General features: G+C 36.7%; 1 protein-coding gene across 3 annotated transcripts in view; it reads left to right on the forward strand.

Moving 5' to 3' along the window:
* The window catches only part of BTAF1 (B-TFIID TATA-box binding protein associated factor 1), a 53,850-nt gene that overhangs the window by 26,250 nt on the left and 7,050 nt on the right, over window positions 1-20,550 (forward strand). For all 3 annotated transcript variants that reach the window (XM_075717989.1, XM_075717991.1, XM_075717990.1), the window contains 21 exons: window positions 705-773; window positions 3,364-3,453; window positions 4,471-4,566; window positions 4,822-4,998; window positions 5,564-5,704; window positions 5,873-5,997; window positions 7,143-7,263; window positions 7,340-7,444; window positions 7,688-7,837; window positions 8,468-8,610; window positions 8,780-8,954; window positions 9,446-9,649; window positions 11,756-12,182; window positions 13,262-13,452; window positions 14,406-14,559; window positions 14,650-14,759; window positions 16,651-16,852; window positions 17,264-17,412; window positions 19,393-19,545; window positions 20,010-20,131; window positions 20,301-20,468. In XM_075717989.1, the coding sequence (XP_075574104.1) occupies window positions 705-773; window positions 3,364-3,453; window positions 4,471-4,566; window positions 4,822-4,998; window positions 5,564-5,704; window positions 5,873-5,997; window positions 7,143-7,263; window positions 7,340-7,444; window positions 7,688-7,837; window positions 8,468-8,610; window positions 8,780-8,954; window positions 9,446-9,649; window positions 11,756-12,182; window positions 13,262-13,452; window positions 14,406-14,559; window positions 14,650-14,759; window positions 16,651-16,852; window positions 17,264-17,412; window positions 19,393-19,545; window positions 20,010-20,131; window positions 20,301-20,468 (3,272 nt within the window). The remainder of the gene's footprint in view (window positions 1-704; window positions 774-3,363; window positions 3,454-4,470; window positions 4,567-4,821; window positions 4,999-5,563; window positions 5,705-5,872; window positions 5,998-7,142; window positions 7,264-7,339; window positions 7,445-7,687; window positions 7,838-8,467; window positions 8,611-8,779; window positions 8,955-9,445; window positions 9,650-11,755; window positions 12,183-13,261; window positions 13,453-14,405; window positions 14,560-14,649; window positions 14,760-16,650; window positions 16,853-17,263; window positions 17,413-19,392; window positions 19,546-20,009; window positions 20,132-20,300; window positions 20,469-20,550) is intronic.

Here is a 20,550-nt window from a genome sequence, read left to right on the forward strand (position 1 = left end):
GCTTAGTAATGAAATTCTTACTTGCAAAATGATGGTTGGAAAATCAGTTTAAGAGATTAATGATAACTGCAGGCTGAATTGCTGCTGGTTGCTAGCCTTTCAAATGCTTTGTGTTTGTGATGGTGTGAACTTACTAATGCTAGTGTCATAATTTCCTTTCCACAGCTGTGTCAGTTTCCTTGTAGGAAATTTTGGGATAGTGGATATGCTTCTGGTTTTACAAAAATGTGGATTATGTTTTGAAAAGGGTGGTGTTTATACTGGGTTAATTGACCCAATATGACTATGTAGTTTAATTTCAAACTGAGACTTGCCTATTACGTTCTTTAAAGGCAAAGTTCATAAATTTAAAGAATCACTGGGGAGGATAAGAAACCTTGCTTAATTTTCTGCCTTAGTTTGGTTCCTAAAGGGAGGCTGAATTCTAAAACGTCAAAATTAATTACCATAGAGAAGGGGTTACGCTACTAAGAGACAGACTTCATAAGTTTTATTAAAAGATCCGGTGCCAGTCAGCAGAGTTTCTGAAGTGTGGCAGAAGGTTGTTTGGTTTTTTTCAGTTCTGTCCAGTAACAAAGGAAAATACTTAGGCTTTTGGAGGTCTTTGTTATCTTCACGTATCAAAGTGGTGTACAATATAAGAAGTGTTCGCCTGATCCCTTTCTCTTTTAATCTCATACTTAATAATTTTTTCATAAATTTAGGCAAATGAATGGCCTCTGGAAAGCTTTTGTGAAGAGGTGTGCAATGATCTCTTTAACCCTTCTTGGGAGGTAAGATGTGCAGTACATAAGGTGTAACTATAGATTAAAAAAAGGCTTCAATAGAAGCACAAAAATTGTATGTGTAGGACTTAATTTTTGTATCTAGCAAAATGCTCTTACTTCAATCATAAATATAGATTACATAGCCGAGACAAATCTGCTTTTAGAGAACTTAAGTGTTTTTTAAGACTAACTTAAATGGCAAATGAGAACAGATGTGTAATATATACTCAAGTGGAGAGTGGGAAAGAAATGGATAGCAGTGATTATAAGTGAGAATTCTGGAAGTATCGATATTCAAGCAAAATAAAAGCACATGAGTCTATGGTCAAAAAGATTAAGCAGTTAAAACTTGGCTTCATGAGGAAGCCATCAAACCCCAGGCTTGGGTTCATCAGGAGTTTGAGGAATATTGTGTGAATCTATTGCTGACAACAGTGGCATGTTTGTCTAATGCTAAGCTAGTAGAAAAGGGGGGCGAAATCGATCCTTTGGTAAAAGGGGTAGGCTACAAATCATTAGTTGTTGCGTTCATTTATAAAAAGGAACTTTTAGCTTTTTTTTTAGAAGGATAGTAAATACCAACTACAAAACCTATATATTTGGTTGCTTAGACAAGTTATTTTCAAGATTCAAAAGCTGTTCTGCTCACCCTTTTATTCAATCCTTATACTATTTTCCACAAACTTTGGTATCAGTTCCAAGCAACAATATGTAGTAGCTGACAATGGTGTCCCTTCTTAAGCAGAAGATGGAAATAATTGTTGTCAACTAACTTCAGTATTTTAATAAAAAAGTTGATCTTTTGAAAGATTAAATGTTAACACCAACTATAATATACTCAGGTATATCTGTAGCACAGTTTCAGTGATAGCAAGTTGGCTCTGCCTGTACTGACCTCAAGCTTGGAAACACAGAGATAGATCATATGCAGCCAGCACCATTATTTTGGGCCCAGAACAAGGATAACTATATTTGTTTGGCACATCACTGCATCTGAGCTAATAAGCCTCACCTTATTTGAAAGCAGGCTGTTTGCAGTTGAAGCCGAAGTCCCCTTGTCTTCTGGAATGCAGACTTTCTCATAGCTTTCTTAGTACATTTGATACAGGGCTCTCGCATCTCAATTAAGGAAGTAGATCAATACAGAATCATTATTACAGCATGTCCTGGATGAAAAACAGGTTAAACTACCTCAAAATACATGTTTATGAAATGGCCCTCTGACATCTTCTTGCAATGTCTAGAGACATTCTGGATGAGTAGTTCAGATGGCTTGCCTAGCTTATGGGCAGGTGAAGTCAGGCAGGATGAATCCTACTACTGGTATTTCCTTTATACATTTGTCTGCCTTGCTGTTTTGTGTTTGCAGAAGCTCAGAAGTTAACTAGCAAAGTGTTCCTCTTTCAGCTTGTAAAAACTAGCTCATAAGCAATCTTGGACCAAATAAATGATTGGCGTATTATGAACAATTAGGATTTTAAGACTAGGCTCTCTGGCTGGTTTTTATTGGCTTGTTTATCGCTTTTACCAACAGCCACTGAGCTGTACATATGGGGAGGTGTATGCATGCATTTCATCTAAGATATTCTGATTAAGGGAGGATCTACCAACTACTCAGTTCTAGTTGTTACTGTCTTGAAATGAAATACAATAATTTTCTGCTAGCAACAAGCATGTATGTGAAATGCCCTTAAAAAAAAGAAAAGTTAGTTCTGCTCAAACCTATGTAAAGGCCTCTCAATGAAAGCCCGGTTCAAAACTTTGCTTTTGCAACTTTCTGTGTATCTATTGAGTGGGCTTTTCTTGATCAGCCAATTGCTAGTCTAGGTACCTATCAAAAATACCAGGAGCAGGTGTGTCTGTAGCAACATCTTTCTACTTGTCTTCTATCATTTCCAAAACTCTCCCTGGTGTGTTCAACTGTTCCATGTTTGGTGGGAACATACAAGTGGCTATAATTTGCTTTCCCAAATCACTTGGGTTTTTTTAGTATTGAGCCAAGCAAGGCAGGTTTGTAAGCTATGTAGAATGGTAATTCTCAGAAAATTGTTTTGCAGACCCCAAAATATTCAGTATGGATTCAAACTCTGTTTAAGAAATATAAACAGTTGTAGAGAAATTTAAATATAATTAAAGAGAAATATAAAGTGTTTAAGAAATATAAGAATATTGCTTTTCTTTAGCTTATAAACTTCCTAAAACCAGTAATATCTTCTAGTTGCTCTTTCTCTGGAAACTAGTGTCTTGCAACATAGTGAGGTTAAAACTAAATGAAGACTGTCTTTGTTGACTACATTACTGCAAATATGGTAACAATATCTTCTGTGTTAGAAAATAGAAGCAATTCTTAATTGCTTCTGTCCATAAGCTGGCAAATCCTTAGGGAAAAAACAGGTTGTTTTTGGACAGGTTGGTATTTAAGTATATGATTTGATCTAATAAAATGCTACCCTTTCCCACAAATCTAAGTACCGCTAACTGCAGCACTTGAAACATCTCTATTAAGAATAAGGAAGTATTGTTTCAGTTACTCAGTGTGGATTTTATCTTCTGTTCCTAAATATTTAAAAATTGACTTTTTATTTTACTTTTCTAGGTTCGACATGGTGCAGGTACTGGACTGAGAGAGATACTTAAAGCTCATGGTAAAAGTGGTGGTAAAATGGGAGATAGCTCTTTAGAAGAGGTAAGTTTCCAGTCATGTAGACTTAACATGTTACTTAAATGAAGTTTAGAAAACAGACTTCTTAAAATACTTAAGCTTCGCAGGAGGTGGGTGATCTGGGGGAATATAAGCATACTTTGTATATAGGGAAAGCAAAAGCTGCTATCTGTCCTTGCTTCCATGTGGAGTAGTATTTGTTCCATGGAGATTGCAGGGTAATAATAACACACACTGCAATGATAAGATACTTTAAACAGTTTCTTAACTATTTATGGAAAGAGTGTCTGTACTCCAGGCTAGCTTCAAAGGCTGCTGTGTGTGCTATATGCAGGCTATAATTCTTTGACATGTATGGGAATACAAAATCTATAACATGATGAAAGTTTTGTTCGTTAAAATGATAGTTTTCAAGGGAATGGTGATCTAGTAGGCAGACAGTGGAGATGAGAAAGATGATGCCTGAGCAGTTGCTTTTAAAGGGCTTCTGCTCTGACATTGAGTTACAGAGCTATTGGATCTCTAATTAAGAGTCCAGAGCTTCAAGACAAGCTTGGTCTAAATTGCTTTGTTAAATCTGGAGCAGACATGGCTGAAGAGCAAGTTCCTTTCACTGGGTCTCCCACAGTGAAGTACTGCTTCATAGTTTATATTTATTTGTAAATATTCTTCAAACACGTACTAATTAATTTGCCTAGGATGTGTTGACATTAATCAGTATAAGTTATCTGAATAACCTTACCTTGGCGTGATGTGTAGGGATAAAATTATCTGTCTACCTTACAAGGTGCTCTCTAGCCTTTTGATAAAGGTACTATATGCTTTTTAAAAAAATAAATTACATGTTTTTAATAAGCCAGGTGAGCTGAATTAGTGCTGACTGTTTTGCCTGTGCTAACTATATCTGTGTGCAAGATGAATATATTCAGTCACTTTAAACATATGTTATCATATCTTTTATATAAATTGTAGCTAAAGCAAGCATATCAGAAATCCTTTATGAATAAATAGTCAAGGTGTTCAATTTTTCTGTTTTTACAGATGATTCAGCAGCATCAGGAATGGCTAGAAGACTTGGTTATTAGACTTCTTTGTGTGTTTGCATTAGACAGATTTGGAGACTTTGTTTCAGATGAAGTAAGTTGTTTGAGTGAACAGGTAGATCAGCAGGCTTCTGCAGGAGATAATATTGCGGCAGATGAGCTATGCTTTGTACAGTGCTACTGCATGTACCTGTTGTAACTGCTCACAGATGCTTATTACAAAGTAGCTGATACATAAATTTCATCTTGTTTGTATAGTAGTTTTGGTCATCTGACTCTACTCATATTGGTTTCTTTCTAAATCAAATTTCATACAGAAGTATTTGTTTTACCATTTACTTTATCCTAGGTGGTAGCACCAGTACGTGAGACTTGTGCTCAGACTTTGGGAGTAGTATTGAAACATATGAATGAGACAGGAGTTCATAAAACTGTGGATGTTCTCCTGAAGCTGCTTACACAGGAACAGTGGGAAGTGAGACATGGTGGTCTCCTAGGAATAAAGTACGCTTTGGCAGTACGTCAGGTAATGACCCTCGTGACAAATTGCAGAGAGCGTTGGAACAAAAAGCTCTGCTCAAAGTTGAGGATGTGGCTGAACAGGAGATAGGTATGATAAAGCAAGCTTCCTTGCACTGCAGCCTCATGTGGGTTATAAAATGTGTGACTGCATTTTTATATCCAGGCTGCAGAAATCTGCAAGTATACAACCAAGTTGTACTGTTGTAACTTGGTAAGTTACTTGCACAAAACATTATAAATAGAGGCTATGCTTGCCTGGTTTTGATGATACTTTCACGTGCAAGGTTAACAGAGCTGAGTGCTACAAGGTTTAGTCTATTCATGGTATTATTCTGCAAACACTGAGCTTTGTTTACACCAAAACTGAGCTGAGTTACAGTTCATTCAAATTTATAACCTAGGTTTTAATTCATGAATGGTGACTTAAAATATTTAGATTATAGTCTTGGACCTGTAGCTTCTGTTTTATATAATAAAAACAGGTTTATTCACACACTCAGAGTACATCTTAGTTGTTTAGGGCATTATATGCTTCTTAATTTTAAAAATGGTTTTGATCTTTTTGGCAGGACATGATCAACACTTTATTGCCTAAAGTGTTGCCTGCAATAATTGAAGGTCTCCAAGATCTGGATGATGATGTCCGAGCTGTTGCTGCAGCATCTTTAGTACCAGTAGTGGAAAGCCTGGTCCAACTTCAGTCTCAGAAGGTGACTAAATTGTTTTCCATCAATTCTGATTGAAAAGTTCACTTTTAGTCTGAGTGAAGAAAATAACACTTAGTCAGCACTTGGATGTTCTCTCTCTTTTTTTTTTTTTTTCTTTTTTCTTTTTTTTTTTTTTTAAAAAACAATAACCCCTTCTGCTTATTTGTGTAGGTGCCTTTTATTCTTAATACCTTGTGGGATGCACTTCTGGAATTGGATGACTTGACAGCTTCCACAAACAGTATCATGATCCTTCTTTCTTCCCTTCTGACTTATCCTCAGGTCCGCAAATGCAGGTAACTTTTTCAATTAGTATTGCTTCAGTATTGCAGGTTTGACTGTCCAGTATCTTTCAAATCGGAATAATCAAAGCTGCTTTCAAATCATGTGCCAAGGATATGCTTGATTTAAATCAGTATTTAAATTTTAGTCTTGCTTTTCCTTAAAGTGAAGGTTAGGACAGTGTTTCTATTTTCATTACATTAGGAAAAGACAACAAAATAATAAATGGTACTAGACATTGTTTATATGTGACCCCCTGCCCCCATTCATCTTGGGTATTTTAGTAAAGGCTGCACTCATATGGTGGTCCTGCCCACAAACTTCTTGTTTGTCTGCTCCTTGTTGAAAAACTCCCAAATGAGAGAGCAAACTATGTACATTAAAACACATGCATGTACCTGTAGAAGTTTACTATTGGAACAGTTCTAAAGAATGCTACAAACTTGAAAATTCACATCAATAGTACAGACAGTAATTCTGTGACTGGTTGAAGACAATGCCTAGTTCCTCTCTGTTTGGGACTGTCAAATTAAAGGAATTGCATGTTAGTATGTTAACATTTTTCATAATACACATGGTAAACTCACGGTAGATGCTTTACACATCTTATCTTTCTCATCCTGTATGATTGTCACTGCTGAAGCTGGTTTTTGCCCAAATCCAAAATTAAGAATGAAGTTTTGTCACTAATGCCATCTTTAATTCAGCATGTACTGCTTGCATCAGTTGATGTGCAAGATCATGCACAAAAGATCCAGGCTTGGTTTTAATTATTTCTGAACTCATAAATGCCTAATAATTAATTAAAAACAAAACCAAAACCCACCTTTTTTTCTAATAGTTAAACAAACCCCAAAGTATAATCTGGGAAGCAACACGTTAGAATATATGCTAGAATCGACTAATTCCTTATATACCAGTAAGAAAAAACAGTATTTTCCTGAAAAAAGATACTGACTCAAACTATTTTAAATGTTTAAGCTATAGTAACTTGATCCTTTACTTAAAATCACCAAGCGTATGCAATAATACTTTTCTTTTTTAGAAAGCTTGCTTTTGGAGAAAACTTTATAACTGAGGATAAACAAAATTAACTTGGCTCTGTGTATTTTTTTTTTTCCCCCTGTCACTGCCTCTACATCTCCCCTTCACGTACTAGTATTCAGCAATCACTCACAGTTTTGGTCCCACGTGTGTGGCCGTTCTTGCATCATACTATATCTTCTGTGCGAAAAGCAGCACTGGAAACATTATTCACGCTGCTGTCTACCCAAGACCAGGTAAGAATTAAGTCATTAGTGTTTTACTGTGATACATACTGGAATCTGCTTGATCATATGATACCTTTTGTTTCAGAGCTCTTCAACATGGCTGACTCCAATTCTGCAAGATATGTTGAGGCACATATTTCAATTTTGTATCTTAGAAAGCAACCAAGAAATTCTGGATCTTATTCACAAGGTATTTGCATGACTTATGACCTAGATATATAGTGTTTGTGTATTCTGCTCTTTCATACCCTCTGCACTTTTGCGCAGATAAAGAATAGTGTGTTCGTGTTAATTATTTTGTACTTAGCCTGTTTGACGCTTTACTATAGAGTGAAGGAGAATAGGATGGTTCCTACAGTTTATCAGCACATACATGATCTTACGTAGACCACGTACAAATTTGTCATGATTTCCACTATGGTTCTTTCCCAAGGTATGGCTGGAACTGTTAAACAAGGCATCTGTACAGTATGTGGTTGCAGCTGCTTGTCCATGGATGGGAGCCTGGCTCTGCTTAATGATGCAGCCGTCTCATTTGCCCATTGACTTAAACATGCTGCTAGAAGTAAAAACCAGATCAAAAGTAAGTGAAATGTGACCACACTAACTGTGCTGGGGAAAGTAGGAGATTGCTTCAGCTGTATATAAAGACACATTCTAAAGGCGTTAGAGGGCAGTGGTGGTGCCTTTCTACCACTCTAAATGTAAGCTATCTTACAGACCTCAAGTCTGTAGAGCAAAATAGTTCTTGTTAGATTATCCATGAGAATTCAAAGTTCTGTCATGTAGCATGCTCTCTGTGAATACTTTATGAAGTCTTTATTTACATGGTTCCATAACCATCACGGTTCCAAAAACACCTGTTTGCAGGACTGAGTTAAGTATAAAAGCATTGTGTTCTGAAAACATGCTGAAAGAGGTTTACTTTTTCCTCTGTGTGGATTCAGTTTATCAGCTATATGCTGAGTATTAGTTTTAATACTGTAGTGAAGAAACCATATCATACATTTAATACATGTATATATAAAATGCTATTAGTGGAGAGGTGATTTACAATGATTAACTACTTTAAGAAGTCTGTTATCCAAGAAGTGTTTTGGCTTAGGCCAACTTTTGCAGGGTATGATGGTTATTGGAAATGTTATGGAATATGAATTCATCTTTTCTATTACAAACGCATTTACTTTCAACCTCTCCCAACTTTATTCCATAGGAAAAGGCAGGTGCTAAACTGCGTCAAGGTCAAAACCAGAATAAGGAAGTGATTCAGGAATATATTGCTGGGGCAGACAGCATTGCAGAAGATCCAGCAACCAGGGATTATGTTGTCATGAGAGCTCGGATGATGGCAGCAAAGTCAGTTTACTGGAAATCTGAAAAAATATTTAAAAGCAATTTATCTTTTTCATTATATAGTGTTTTTGCCAAAATCTAATTATGTAGACTTTTTTGGCGTCTTCATTTTGAATCATTAATTCCAGAGTAATTGTAACATTGAAGTGACTGTTCTTTCTCCTTTTGTCAGGTTGCTGGGAGCACTTTGCTGCTGTATTTGTGACCCAGGTGTAAATACTGTTACTCAAGAAATAAAGCCAGCTGAATCATTAGCTCAGCTACTGCTCTTCCACTTGAATTCTAAATCTGCCTTGCAGAGGATTAGTGTTGCGTTAGTAATCTGTGAGTGGGCAGCCTTGCAAAAGGTAGGATGTTTCTGCAGCAAAAATAAATTTTACTTACTATCTTAATCCAGAACTTGTCGTCTGCTACTTAGCTTGAAATAAAATTTCAGTTGATAAGCTAAAATGGTATTTACAGATCTAAATACTAAGATCTTGATTGTTAGACAATGGAGGAATACATTACTTGGTAGCTAAAAGCCAACTGTCAGAACTATGAATCAGTAAATAATGGTCACATTTCTTCTACAAGTAAGTCTGTTCTCAAGATGCATGTTATCTAAGGTCAATGCTTCCTTTTAACATGACTGTCTTCCCTGTATTCACTATGACTTCTGTTCTAAGTGGCAGACTGAAGGTTTTGTTCATAATCTTTAATATTCTGGGTTACAAATGTTAATGGTCTCTCTGAAAACTGGATTTTTGTAGCTAGATTGCACTGCTTAGTGCCCAAAACAGAACAAAAGAAATTGTGATTACTCAGAATTACAAATTATGGTTTTTTCCTATTATAGGAGTGTAGAACTGTGGCCATTTGTGTGCAACCTCGTTTACTCGGGGTCCTTTCTGAACATCTCTATTACGATGAAATTGCTGTTCCTTTTACACGAATGCAGAATGAATGTAAACAACTCATCTCATTGTTAGCTGATGCACACATTGACATTGGAAACAGAGTAAACTGCAGTGTATTTACGATAGATCAAGCTAATGAGCTGGTAAGTAGAGGCATGCCTGCCCTTACTTCAAATCTATTCTTGTCTCAAAACACATCTTCAGCATAATTATTACACAAACAGTAACATTCAGAAATAATGTGACTTTACACATCCTTTGACATGAAATAGGTAGTAGGTACTTACCACTTCCCTGCGGTGTTTACAGAATATGCCAAAAATGGAGTAGAATGCAAGGTGAATACTTAAGAGGAGAAAAAATTGACAGTGTTCTGATTCCAGGTGTAGATTCACTACTGAAATCTACACAGAAGAAAATGAAGCAGGCTGGAACTCCTTCAAAACTGCTGTCAAAAGACTAGCAAATAAACTGTAAATTCTAGAACTTCTCCCCCCTGACCTGCCAAGCATGCGTTTTAAAGTGGGTTTTTTTTTTCTGGCTGTTCAGTTGTTTGACGTTTTCAGGTTAAAAAAGACAAGAGTTAGATGTGATAATGAAAGGTAGCTCTTGACATGAAAAGCTCTGTAAGCAAAAATAGAGCTGATAACGTTGGGGTAACAAATGAAAAGGTTTTTCTTCCAACCCCAAACTGGCTTCTTAAGCAGAAGGATGAGTATGGACAGATGAGGTAGGATGTAGATGAAGAGCTTGTGGATTTGAGAGTCTGCAAAACAAAAGGGGACTGGGGTTGAGAGGGGTGTGTAGATTTAGGGGGGAAAAAGGAGTGGTGATGGATGTGGTGCTGCTTGGGGCAGGGGAGGAGGGGGTTAGGATCCTGGATGTGCTTGTGTATGCACCTGGGATGCTGAGGATAAGGGTAAGAATAAGAGAAGGTTTAAGTTTGTATGATTATAGCCATGATGACTGTAGCGTGATGGATCTTGAAATTCTCAGATGGTAGTATTTATGTAGTAATATGCAGTAGCTTAACTTGGAAATACCAACATATCTTTAAAGTTATAGATAATTATGTATGTGGGCTGAGGGAATTTTGGCAACCAGTCTGATTATGGCTACCGTCTAAAATGACTAAATTCCCAAGGTAAAGCCAGACAGAATCATGTGAGCTCATAGTCTGTGAAGTACAGTTTTCATATACCTTAACTGTTTACTGTTGAGTCTTGTAATAGGGCTGCTTGACTAACGCATGTTTTTTCAAAAGATATCCATTCTGGATTGGAAGACTCATTCTGTAACTATTTGCTATTTTCTGTGGCTGTCTTCTGTACCCTTTTCACCTCTTCAAGTTTTCTTGAAATACAGACACCAAACTACACTGCATTGTAGTATGGGTCTTCATGCATTCGATGTAAAAACCCTGTGCTCCTCCTTGCTATTCATAATTTTTTGCATCCTTTGATCATTCCAGTCATCAAGGTCATGGGGAGTAGAACTTGAGGTATCTATAGAATGAAGCAGTACCGGTCTGATAGTTGAAAGACTTGACCTGAACATTTAAAAGTAAAAGGCAAAAACCAATAACCCCCCCACCCCTAGACTAATCCTCTCAACAGCTGTCATCCTTCCTGTACATAGGAGCCTCACTGTCCTATTGGTAGAATAAGTTTAGCATTTCCATGATTCCATGTTGCTTTTATTCTGTTTCCTGTGAAAGATTTAAGCAATAGTAGCCAGCCAGTAGTGAGTGGGGGAGGATACGGCAAGTCCTGCAACTACTGTGTTGTGCTGACTTTTTCCTTGGATTTTTATCCCAGTCTATTTCCTCAGAAGAAAATCAGCTTAGAAACAACTTCCTCATGCACAGGACCTTGCACATCCTTTCTGGCCTCTTGTATTTGTGGCATATTCCCCTTTGCTTATCTGTCATGTGCTTACATATTGCCAGAATATCTGGGTATATCTGGCAGATGTAGGATAATCTAAATTTGGAGGAGTATATAAACTCCTCTTTTAGCTTTGGGAATGTAGACTCTAAATGTTCATAATATGCCTGATTTTTCCCCTTGAGCTGCAGCTCAAGATTACAGAAACTGCATTTTGGAGAATTTCCTGCTATTTGCTAGAAAAATGGAGATGATGATAGCTGGTGAAGTGACCTGTGTTCTGCCGTGAAAACTGCAGTTTTCACAGGATATCTCATTTTACAGTAAATGAAACATTTGTAACTCTTTCTTCCTTTTCATTAGGTTACTTCTGTTTTCAATGAAGTGACATCATCCTTTACTTTGAATTCTAAAATACTACAACAGTTGGACAGTAAACGACAACAAGTCCAAATAACTGTTACAGAAACAAATCAAGAATGGCAAGTGTTGCATCTGCGAGTCCATACATTTGCTGCATGTGCAGTTGTGAACTTGCAGCAACTTCCGGAAAAACTAAATCCTGTTATAAAACCCTTAATGGAAGCTATCAAAAAAGAGGAGAATACACTTGTACAAAACTATGTGGCTTCATGTATAGCAAAGTTACTTCAGCAGTGTACAACAAGGTCTCCTTGTCCCAACTCAAAGATCATAAAAAATCTCTGCAACTCCCTCTGTGTGGATCCACATCTTACCCCACTAGCAGCATGTCCTGCACAGCCTCAGAGTAGCCATGAAAACTCAAAAGGTATGATATCTAAGACTGCCAGGATTCTTAAAATATGTCTGCTTGTGTCTGAACTGTTAATGAGTATTTGATTGAGTCTTGTTTTCAGTGTTTTTAAAATGCCAGCAACTGAGTCTTCATTTATGAGTAATTATTTCATTTAAGTATCTTAAACTACACTCTGCGTGCAACTAATGATGTGTATAGCTTTCAGAAACTTCATGTATAAAAGACCTTTGTTCCAATTTTGACTTATTTACTGTTGTTCAGTTACCAGTTATGATCGCATTTCCTTGACGTGTGTTATGAACCTTTTTATTGAAATTGAATCAGTATGGAAATTCGAGTAGCCTAATGGCAAAAAGTCTGACTTGGGTTTATGTTCCATAGGCTAATAGTAAGATAACAAAAGATGAGGACAGTGTTTGAAATGAACAAATAATCCTGTGCATGCTATGGTCATGAATTTTCTTTAAATGACTGTCCCTTGCTAAAAATACATGGATTGAATGAACACCGCAAATTGAGACCTTAATGCTCTCAAAGATTCTAACCTGCTTTAAGGTTTCACCATTATACATTTTACTTTTTCTTAATGAATGTGTCCTCCTTCATCTCAGAATAGAATAACGTTCATATCTGACGGAAAATAAAGCTGATTAGCCTAAATAGAAACATCAACAAATCCAAAGATACTGATGGCATCTGCTATTTGTATCATGATAGAAGTCTTGAACTGTTTGTGAAGGACACAGAACATAAGTTGTTTAAACTTTAGAACATAATGTGGTGTTTTATATTAAAAAAAAAATTGTGGAAATTTTTATATTTGACTGAAACTTTGTTACCTGTATTTCTTGCTGAATAAGAATTTATGTGGCAGTTCGCACACTTAGATTTTCTTGCCAAGTCTGTAATATGCTCCTAACAGAGTAACTCTACTCTGTACTAAATTTTTTCCATCCTTGAGGATAATGACACTTTTTTTTTTTTTCTAAAGCACATTGAGATCTGCAGATGACTTGTAGGTAGCTATCACTTCCACCTACATTTTCAACCGCAGCTTAAATTGTTGTCAGCTATTCTCTCTTTTCCTTTAGGGCCCAACTCTGATAAAGATGGAATGCATCATACAGTTACTAAGCACAGGGGAATAATTACACTGTACAGACATCAGAAAGCTGCTTTTGCCATCACAAGTCGGCGAGGTCCTACTCCAAAAGCTCCAAAAGCCCCAATTGCAGATCTCCCCACTGGCAGTAGTGGAAGCATTCCTACAGAACTTGATGAGGTAAATTTCAAAAACTTGCGTTTGCAACTTGCATATCCACCCCTCCTTTCCATTAGTTTGAATTCACTGGAGTTAATAGCATTATAATAGGGATGTCCAGGATCTTTTCGTGAGAGAACTCGGTTGACGTAAAATTTTGTAATGCAAGCAGCATATGTTAGTTGATGATGGTGGTGGTTTAAATCCTCAGCATGTCATTAAGAAAATTAATACTCCTGAAATATTTTATGTTTAGTACAGGAAATTAATATCTCAATATAAATCCATGCAAATGGATTTCCACAAACTGTGCTGTGATTGTGTCCCGTTACCCATGTTAGCGTTGGTCGTCTTGATGCACAAGGGAAGCTCTGAAGCATTAAAAACAGTATTTGAAATATGATTGGCTTTAGGATGTATGTGTGACTTCCACACTTGAATTTTTTCGTTACTGTTTTATTCATATAAAACTTAAGTGTGTTTTAATAAGATCCTAGTCAGGACTGTGATTCTTAAACAGTGGTGTGGATTTCGTTCTCAATTGTTAAACTGATTTTTATCAATTCTGCTTTCCTAAGTGGATGGGAGCAAGAGAAAGGGCTTAATAAAAAATCAAGTATTGCTTTTGGGAAGTCTTGCTAGCATGCTACTGTTCTTGGTGACCCCTATATTGGCAATATCTGAGGTTCTAGAACTAGAACCAGTTGGAAAACCTCTTGCTGAAATGGGCCTGTGTCAGCAAAAGCCATATCCCCAAATTCATAAGATATAAATAATCTGATATAAAAGATTTTGCTTTTTTACCTGTAAAAAAAATAAGTTGCAAAGAAAAAAATTGACCACCAAATGTGTTTTAGGTAGCTATGAACACAATCAGAATTGAATGCCTATATAACAATGGGAGCCTCCTTGAAAATAACTGTTATTCTTAAATGTATCTGTCCTTACTACTTTGTTAAATTGTTTAATTCTAGGCTCAGAAACCTTATGTTGTACAGAGAAGAGGAGCTGAATTTGCCTTATCTACTATAGCTAAACATTTTGGTGCTGAAATGGCAACGGGATTGCCTCATCTCTGGGATGCTATGGTTGGTTCGTTAAGGAACAACATTCACATACATAATTTTGGTAATTACACTTCCAATTTAAGCTGGGGGTGCTGGTAGGCTGGGTGCAGTATGTCAGTCTTAAACTGAATGTCTTTTCTGTTTTTAACAGACCGAAAGTCCTTACTGGAAAAAGGAGATGCTCCTGCCCAGGAGCTAGTAAATTCTTTACAGGTTTTTGAAACAACAGCAGCTTCAATGGATACAGAGCTACATCCTCTGGTAATCATGTTCCAAAGCAGCTTTTGCATGAAGCAATTAAGTCTGTTCATTGCCACTGTTTTAAATCTTTGTTTTGTAAGGCTTCTTTTTAGATGTTTTTCTAATTTTGCTCAAATGATGTTTGTATTGCACTTGCTAGCTTGTCTGTTCTCCAAGTCCTGCATTCTAGTCTTTATAAACTGAATACATAGCCTTCTATCTTCAGCAGTTAAGCTGTTAAACGCTTCAAAGCTATTTTTTCCCTGTGTCCTATAGGATGTTAAATTCTGTATTTGTTTATGCAGTTGGTAGAATAAACCACAAAAGCAAACACCTGCCTACAATTTAGACTTGGCCTACCCTTTTCTGGATGAGATGCCCAAACAAGATTGTGTCCAAAGTTCAAGTTAGGATAATATTTATGCTGTTGTGTTACATAGAAGAAAGCAGAGTTGAGATGCTGATTTCAAATTCCAGATTTCCTAAACCTGAAGAACAGACAGGCTCCTTGTGCAGGGAGATTCAGAAATTATGGGGGACTTCAGTTACCCCCAAGTTGACTGGATTTTTTTTTTTTTAAATTTTCTTTTTACCTGCCACTCAGTGTAGAAGACTTAACATCTTATATGCAGTAGTAGGCTATGAACTGGCTATTTCTACTCAGGAGAGAGATCCTGGAGTTAGGATAGGTCTGTGGAACTATCAGCTCAATGTAAAATACTGGTTAAAAAAAAATCAGTAGAAAGTTAAGAAAGAAACAGAACAAGAAAGACACCATTATGCCTGCATCTGAATACAATTTTTAGTACTAGCCTATCTGCAGTACTATATTTCGGAATAAATACAGTAGCACTGAAAGAGGCATAGAGAAGGGCAACAGGATGATAAAAATATATGAAAAGGCTCCCATGCAAGGAGTAAGTAGGACAGAACCCTGTCTGGAAAGGATATGATGGGAAAGGATGAGCATAAGGAATGGCTGTAGAATTCTGAGCAGATGCAGAAAATTCATATGGAACATATGGAATTGTTTCTTGTCTAATTTAATAAAATACTGAAGTGATTTTGCATTAATTTAGCATATGACACGGAAAGGTTTTTTATATATATACATGTATTTTACATATGTATCCATATATATGGTGTATAGTTAATGTGTAGATTGATTTTGGGGGTGCTAATATTGTATACAGGTTTTAAAAAAAAAAATCACAGAAAGTCAAAGAAGGTGGAATTGGTTCATCAAAGCTAATCCTTAGGGATTTCCACACTAGGAAAAACCTGACGATGTGTTTAAGATATCTGATGTAAAAATGTGTTTGTGCTGACTGGGGGGGGAAGGACATGTATGTAGACATGTACCCCCTTGGGAAGATGTGAATTTCCCTCTGGGTGTTTTTCTTGTCACACAGAGTTAGAGACTCCCAACATGGATAATTCATCTGCCTAAACATAAATGGGATGAGTCTAGGACAAATTTGCTAGCTGGAAGGAATTCTTTAATCTATGTACCTGTATTTAAGTAATAATTCTTTTTTTTTTTCTTTAATAAAAGGTTCTTGAGTACTTAGTACTGTATTTTTCCAGTGTGAAACACTTCCTTAATTATCAAGGGCTTCTTTAATGTGCATTTTGATAAAACCCTAAACGTTTTGTTACCCTCCGAATTTTAACTGTATTGGGGAGTAATACTTGTTCAAAGTTCAATTCTCTTTGTCTTCTGAAACAATGTTTTTGGTTCTAAACAAGTAGATCTTGTTAAGGAGCCATTTCAAGCATTCTTTGGGAGGCAGCAGTGACTTAGACTTTACTTCAAAATAATTCAGTAATTTGTTTATAATTCATATTAACCTCTTTTTGTTTATAATTCATATTAACCTCTTCCCCCCCCCCCCCCTCCTCTTCTCTTCAGTTAATACAGCATTTGCCTCATCTTTATATGTGCCTTCAACATCCCAGCACTGCAGTGAGACACATGGCTGCTCGTTGTGTAGGTGTTATGAGCAAAATAGCTACCATGGAAACAATGAATATCTTTCTAGAGAAAGTTCTACCGTGGTTGGGAGCAATAGATGACAACACCAAACAAGAAGGTGCAATTGAAGCACTTGCATGTATCCTTGCTTGAGTATTCAAAAATCTCTTTGCAGTTGCATAATTTGGGGGAACAAAAACTGTTGCCTGAAAAAAATGGGAGGAGGAATGAAATAAAATGTTAAGCTATTTTCTTCCTGTAGACAAGAAACAGAAGAAAACTTCATTTCCATTGCCTTTATTTTATCTATCAAATGAAGTTTTGGTGGAGGTAATTCAGTTTCTCAAACCATGGAATTCACTGGGCTAAATGTAACTTGGTAGATCAGACTTTTCTCTTTCCCCCGCCATTGCTTTGTTAGTAGGAATCTTGTTCTTCTGAATGGAATGTATTGATGACTTGAACCTACCGAGTGTGAAATCTGCCAGGTATATATTGATGTCAGACAACCCTGAACTGGTAAAAACTATTTCCTTAATAACTGATCCAGGCGTAATGGAGCAGCTGGATGTTGGTATTGTGCCATACATTGTTCTTCTAGTGGTTCCAGTTCTGGGTAGAATGAGTGATCAGACAGACAGTGTACGTTTTATGGCTACTCAGTGCTTTGCAACACTAATCAGACTAATGCCTCTTGAGGTAAGCTCAAGTTGTAAGTATGGCAAGTGTGTGAACTACCCTGTATCCACTCTTTCACCAGCCACAAAGTCCAAGTTTCTGGGCTGTTAAATGCTGAATAAGTAACTGTGTTTTTAGATGTTGAGTCCGTATCAGATAATTGAAGATGTGTCCTTTATAATGTAAAATGAGTAAAATTGATTCAACTGTGTACATGAAGTTAAAGTGTATATTCATTAATTTTGTGTGTAATGCTGCTTTTGCTAGTTTTGGCTCAAAAGTTGTGGGAGTTATATGTGCACTCACCCTAGGTATGTGTGGTGGTGTGTATATGGTTAAGAGAAACGCATAAAAAAGCAATACTGATTTAAAAGGAAAAAATGAAATGGCAGTAATAGAGATAGTGTGGAGATAAGTACAGTTACTTACTCCTAGCTCTTAAAATCAAAAAGCCCCACCTACAGCTTTGGGCATAATATTATGTGTATTATGATCCTGTAGTGTTTAATCAGTATGGATTTGCTTCAGTTTTTCACTACTCCTACAACTGGCATACCTCAGACACTTTCTAATATTGCACTTCAAGGACTACAAGGCTTTTAAGCAACTTATTTTCACCACCAGATGGTAATAGAAGACAGTTCAGAATTTGTTTGTATGTTTCTAATGAGAAAAAAAAAAAAGTCAGTTTAATGGGTTTAGTATCTTTTATTATCCCAACTTTTAATTTATCATAATAGACCCTTGGAATCTGATAATTAGCTTATCTGCCTTAAATGGAGCACTTTCTTTTTGTATGCTTACACTGGAATGTTGACAAAGTTGAAAGTGAGCACGGTAGAAATTAATTTTTGGCGTGCTGCTGTTCATTCCAATGTTGTTTGCACCTGTGCCTTTCATATGCATCTGAATACAATCCTATGGAATACACGTAGCTTTAGATTATTTTTTTTTTGTAAAGCTATTTTAATAGAATTTAGTGAACATCTCTTAAAAATGTAGAATACTTGTTTTACTAATTGCATACATATGCATGATCAGTTCATGTTTCTTTTCTGTAGTTACTCAAGAATTCCCTCAAGGCCTTGCCTTTCCAGTTAGGGAAGTTCAGTATCAGATATTGAACTATATTAAATATACAAGCTTAGAAATATGCGAACTTAGAGTGAAGCAGATTATTAATGAGAGCAAATACCAATATTGTTGTGGGACAGACTTTTGAATGACAGCACTTTTAAATGTTAGGCCAAACAAGGAATTTAAACTGAATAATTTTGGAGGGGTTGGAGTCATCTCAGTGGAAAGAGTAAGGGGGTATATTGATAGGGACATAGATGTTTTATGGGGAAACGCTTTATTAAGGAATCCAGAACCCTTTTTTGAGATTGAAATAACTTTATTATTTTTGTAGACAAAGCTTCACACATGCTTTGTGTGTAAAAACTTAAGAGTGGTGGTTTATGGATATGGTTTTGCTTTTTTAAATGGGACTTTTTAGGTGTAGTCTTGCGGATATTTCATAAGACAAATTCTCACAGTTTTCAGTAGTTATAGTGGTATTACTAAAACAAACAAAAAAAATTCCACTCTTTCAGTTTCATGTCCCTGAAACATGACTTACAGTTCTGTAACAAAACAAAGAGTTTATCTAGTATTTTGTGTTTATTGCTGCTATTTTATATGCCGCCTAAAATGCAAGATCTAAATTCAGCTGCTGGATAAGTGAAAGTGATAGAGGTCTGAATAAGCTTGGAGTTTCTAATCTCTATTTTTGGGTGTGTCCTTTGGGCCAAAATTTGTCTTTTGCACCCTACAACCTGGATGAGTTTATCTGCAAGGAATCAAACAAGTATAGCACTGAGTTTGGATTTACACAACTGAGAAGACTGCAGATCTTTGCCATCTGTTTGTCTAAGCTAGTATGAGGTTTTATTTCTTATTGTCTGTGTGAGAATTAAGTACTGTAGCCCTTACATTACTACTTTAAAAATATTATCCTAGGCTGGTATACCAGATCCACCAAACATGTCTGAAGAATTAATCCGAATGAAAGCTAAAGAACGTCACTTTCTGGAACAATTATTGGATGGAAAAAAACTGGAAAACTATAAAATTCCAGTACCAATCAAAGCAGAGCTCAGAAAATACCAGCAGGTAATAAGTTCCAGTCTGATACAATTTTATGGAAGGGTTGTTCGGTGCTGGGTTTTGAGGGTTTTTTGTTTTTAGCTGTGCAGCGTGTATCTTGGACTCTTGGGTAAGAAAGAACAAATTAAGTAATGCATGCCACTTACACTGTTTTTCTTTTAATGGTATCTTTTTTCCCTCTCTGGATTCTGTCATTTTTCTCAGGGAATGGCCAATGGGCTGTGCCTTGCTTAGGCTGACTGTGGCAGCTCACCACCACAAAGCCAGGCCTTCTTGTACTGTTTGGCCGCTTACGTTTCCCCCTTTATTCCCTTCCCCTTTGAGTGAGCGGGCTGTAGTGGATGCATTTATGGTGGGGAAGCAAGCCATAGTTTGGCAGTGACAGGCGATAGAACATACAGACATCTGAACTGAAACTTAACTAGCCAAAAGCCAGTTTTTACTTCTGAGGCACTCTTTTCTGATTTCAGGATGGAGTGAACTGGCTGGCATTTCTCAATAAATACAAACTTCACGGAATTCTTTGTGATGACATGGGCTTAGGAAAAACTTTACAATCCATTTGCATTCTTGCGGGTGATCATTGCCTCAGGTAAGCTTAAACAAATAACATTCTGTCTTAAAGACTTTAATGATAGGTTTTAGCTATGGTAATGACTCTGGACATAGTCCTGGGACTATGGTGACCTCCAGAGGTCACTTCCAACCTCAACTATTCTGTGAAAAACAATTTTTTTTAACTTCTTTTGATATTCTTAAAGGGCTCAGGAATACGCAAGAACAAAACTGGTGGACAGTGTTCCTCTTCCCTCCTTGGTGGTGTGCCCTCCTACACTCACAGGACACTGGGTGGATGAAGTGGGCAAATTTTGCTCAAAAGAATATCTTAATCCTTTGCACTATACAGGACCTCCTACTGAGAGAGCAAGGTAATGCACTTTGCATTTATGACTTGGGTAAAATACCACACAGAGAATTTTGCAATTCAGTTTACTACTGAAGCATAGTTTG

Source organism: Pelecanus crispus, chromosome 10 (assembly GCF_030463565.1).
Source record: "Pelecanus crispus isolate bPelCri1 chromosome 10, bPelCri1.pri, whole genome shotgun sequence".
NCBI lineage: Eukaryota > Metazoa > Chordata > Aves > Pelecaniformes > Pelecanidae > Pelecanus > Pelecanus crispus.